Source organism: Notothenia rossii (genome assembly GCF_949606895.1).
Source record: "Notothenia rossii genome assembly, chromosome: 5".
NCBI lineage: Eukaryota > Metazoa > Chordata > Actinopteri > Perciformes > Nototheniidae > Notothenia > Notothenia rossii.
Genome location: NC_136903.1, coordinates 90,676,343 through 90,678,842, shown reverse-complemented (window position 1 = coordinate 90,678,842; position 2,500 = coordinate 90,676,343). Strand labels below are relative to the sequence as shown.

The following is a 2,500-nucleotide window of genomic DNA, read 5'->3' as shown; positions in this document are numbered from 1 at the left end:
TATACAAGTATATATATATGTATACATATTTGTATATACATAAATATATGTATTTTTGATTCCTCTGGATTGTGGGAAACGGTATTTCGATCTCTCTGTCTGTACACAAAGTGAAAGATTACAGTTGACTTTGACTCGTCTCAAGTGTTTTCTGTGAAGTCAATTCCAACAAGTGCCTAAAGTTCAGGTTTCTAACAAGTCATTATTCAAGATTAACAAGTCTAAATAAAGTCTAACAAACCCACATTTCAGACCTACAAGTCTAACAAGTCCATATCTATAATTAACAAGTCATAATTAGAACAAGTCCCAAGTCAAGTAAAAGGTGTCCCAATTCAGAACCAACAAGTCCCAATAAAGTCTGACAAGTCTACATCTAAGACCAACACGTTTCAATTCAAGAGGAACAAGACCCAAGTCAAAAAAGGAAAGCCCTGAATAAAGTCCCAATGAAATACCAACAAGTCCCGACAACGTCTGCTCCCTGAGTTCAGGACGATCTATAACGAGCAGAAAGAGCCTCCGGTGCAAAAGATGAAAAACAAAAGCAACCTACTTTCACTTCTCCTTCAACGAAAACTAGAACAACTTCTTCTTTCTCCCAAACTAAGAAGAGTTGAATATCACAAAAAACAAATGTCCCCTCCCGCTCCAGATTACATGACATTACATCACATCACATGTTAGAGGCTTTTATCCAAAGCAACTAACATACTCAACACCGTGGACAATCCCCACAGGAGCAATGTGGGGTGAATTGTCTCAGGGACACAACGACATGCTGACTGCAGGGGGGTTTGAACCTGATCCCAACACACAACCCACTGCGCCACACACCACCCTGATGGTTTATAGTATTATTAATGGATGTGAGTGTTTGACCTGTGGCGTGTCACAGACGGGTTAAGGTTGTTTTTTTAATCATTTTTTAAAGATATATTTAGGGGGTTACCTGCCAGGTGAAAAGAGGGAGGAGTCAGGCTGACATATTATTGGCTCTTACCTTTCTTCACCTTCTTCTGCAGTTTGATGGTGTCGGACGACTTCTTCTTGATGTCCGCTCTGGCCTTCTTGTAGTCTGAACAAACAACAACAAGGAGGCAGTGAGGGAGAGTGTGTGTTTGCAGGTCTGTGTGTGTGTGTGTGTTAGCATGTTAGCATGTTAGCATACCTTTAGCGTGGTCTTTGTCCAGCTGACTGGCCACTTTCTTCCACTCCTCCATCTTTAGCTCCAGAGGAGAGACCAAACCCTCGGAGAGCGCTCTGAGAGGAACAGATGTTTAAAAACCTTTGAATTGATGTGTGTGTGTGTGTGTGTGTGTGTGTGTGTGTGTGTGTGTGTGTGTGTGTGTGTGCGTCATCATATGACTGACAGCTTCTCTAATGACAGCAGACAGTAGTGACAGAGAAACAGCGGTAGTAATGCAACCGTGACATCGACGATGACACCCCCCCACACACACACACACACACCCAGTTCCCACACTGTCACAATTGTGTCATCAAACCATAATTCACACCTTTACCGGCCCTCCTCCGTATGTAATAACACACAAACTGCTAGTGTGTGTGTGTGTGTGTGTGTGTGTGTGTGTGTGTGTGTGTGTGTGTGTGTGTGTGTGTGTGTGTGTGTGTGTGTGTGTGTGTGTGTGTCTTACGAGGTGAACAGCTTGAGTTTGGACTCGATGCTGCGGTGTCTCATGCACATCCTGGTCAGCGCCGAGCCGATCTCCTTAGTGGCTCCTGGAGAACAACAATCAGAGGGTGAGCTTTACTTTGAAAAATAAACTGGAATGACAGGAAGACAAATAGCTTTTCAAAATAAAGCTCAACTTTTGGAGAATAGAAACTACAAAATAAAAGCCTGCTGACGACACAATGATAGATCTTAAGACAGGTAATCCTCCTGTATGTGTGTATATGTGTGTGTGTGTGAGTGTGAGTGTGTGAGTGTGAGTGTGTGAGTGTGAGTGTGAGTGTGTGTCAAAATGCCAATATATAAATAAAATACATAAAATGATATTTAGGAAAATCAATCAGATTAAGATCTTAAGGAGTTTTGTAATGTGTGTCGAAACATGTTTGTGTCTGAATGTGTTCATACATCATGTAACAAAGAGATCACCCTTCACAAACAGCCTCGTTTAATTGTACACACACACACACACACACACACACACACACACTGTATTACAACAGTAATCCTCACATAGCCATGTAATACCACTTAATAAGACAATGATATATTGTGTGTACACTCAAACTCTGCTTTTCAAAACAAACACTTACAGCTCCTCTGACACACACACACACACACACACACACACACACACACACACACACACACACACACACACACACACACACACACACACACACACACACACACACACACACACACACACACACACACACACACACACACTAAATGGGTGCAGTCAAAATTGCATGAAAAACTAAGTATTTTCAGACTTGATGGACGATAGGAAGTGACTTTAAT

At 41.9% G+C, this 2,500-nt stretch overlaps 1 protein-coding gene across 2 annotated transcripts in view; it reads right to left on the bottom strand.

Moving 5' to 3' along the window:
* The window catches only part of mtss1 (MTSS I-BAR domain containing 1), a 61,904-nt gene that overhangs the window by 13,273 nt on the left and 46,131 nt on the right, over positions 1-2,500 (bottom strand). For both annotated transcript variants that reach the window (XM_079683123.1, XM_079683124.1), the window contains exons 4-6: positions 1,659-1,743; positions 1,172-1,263; positions 1,004-1,078 (exon numbers count right to left, since the gene is read on the bottom strand). In XM_079683123.1, coding sequence (XP_079539249.1) covers positions 1,004-1,078; positions 1,172-1,263; positions 1,659-1,743 — 252 coding nt within the window. The remainder of the gene's footprint in view (positions 1-1,003; positions 1,079-1,171; positions 1,264-1,658; positions 1,744-2,500) is intronic.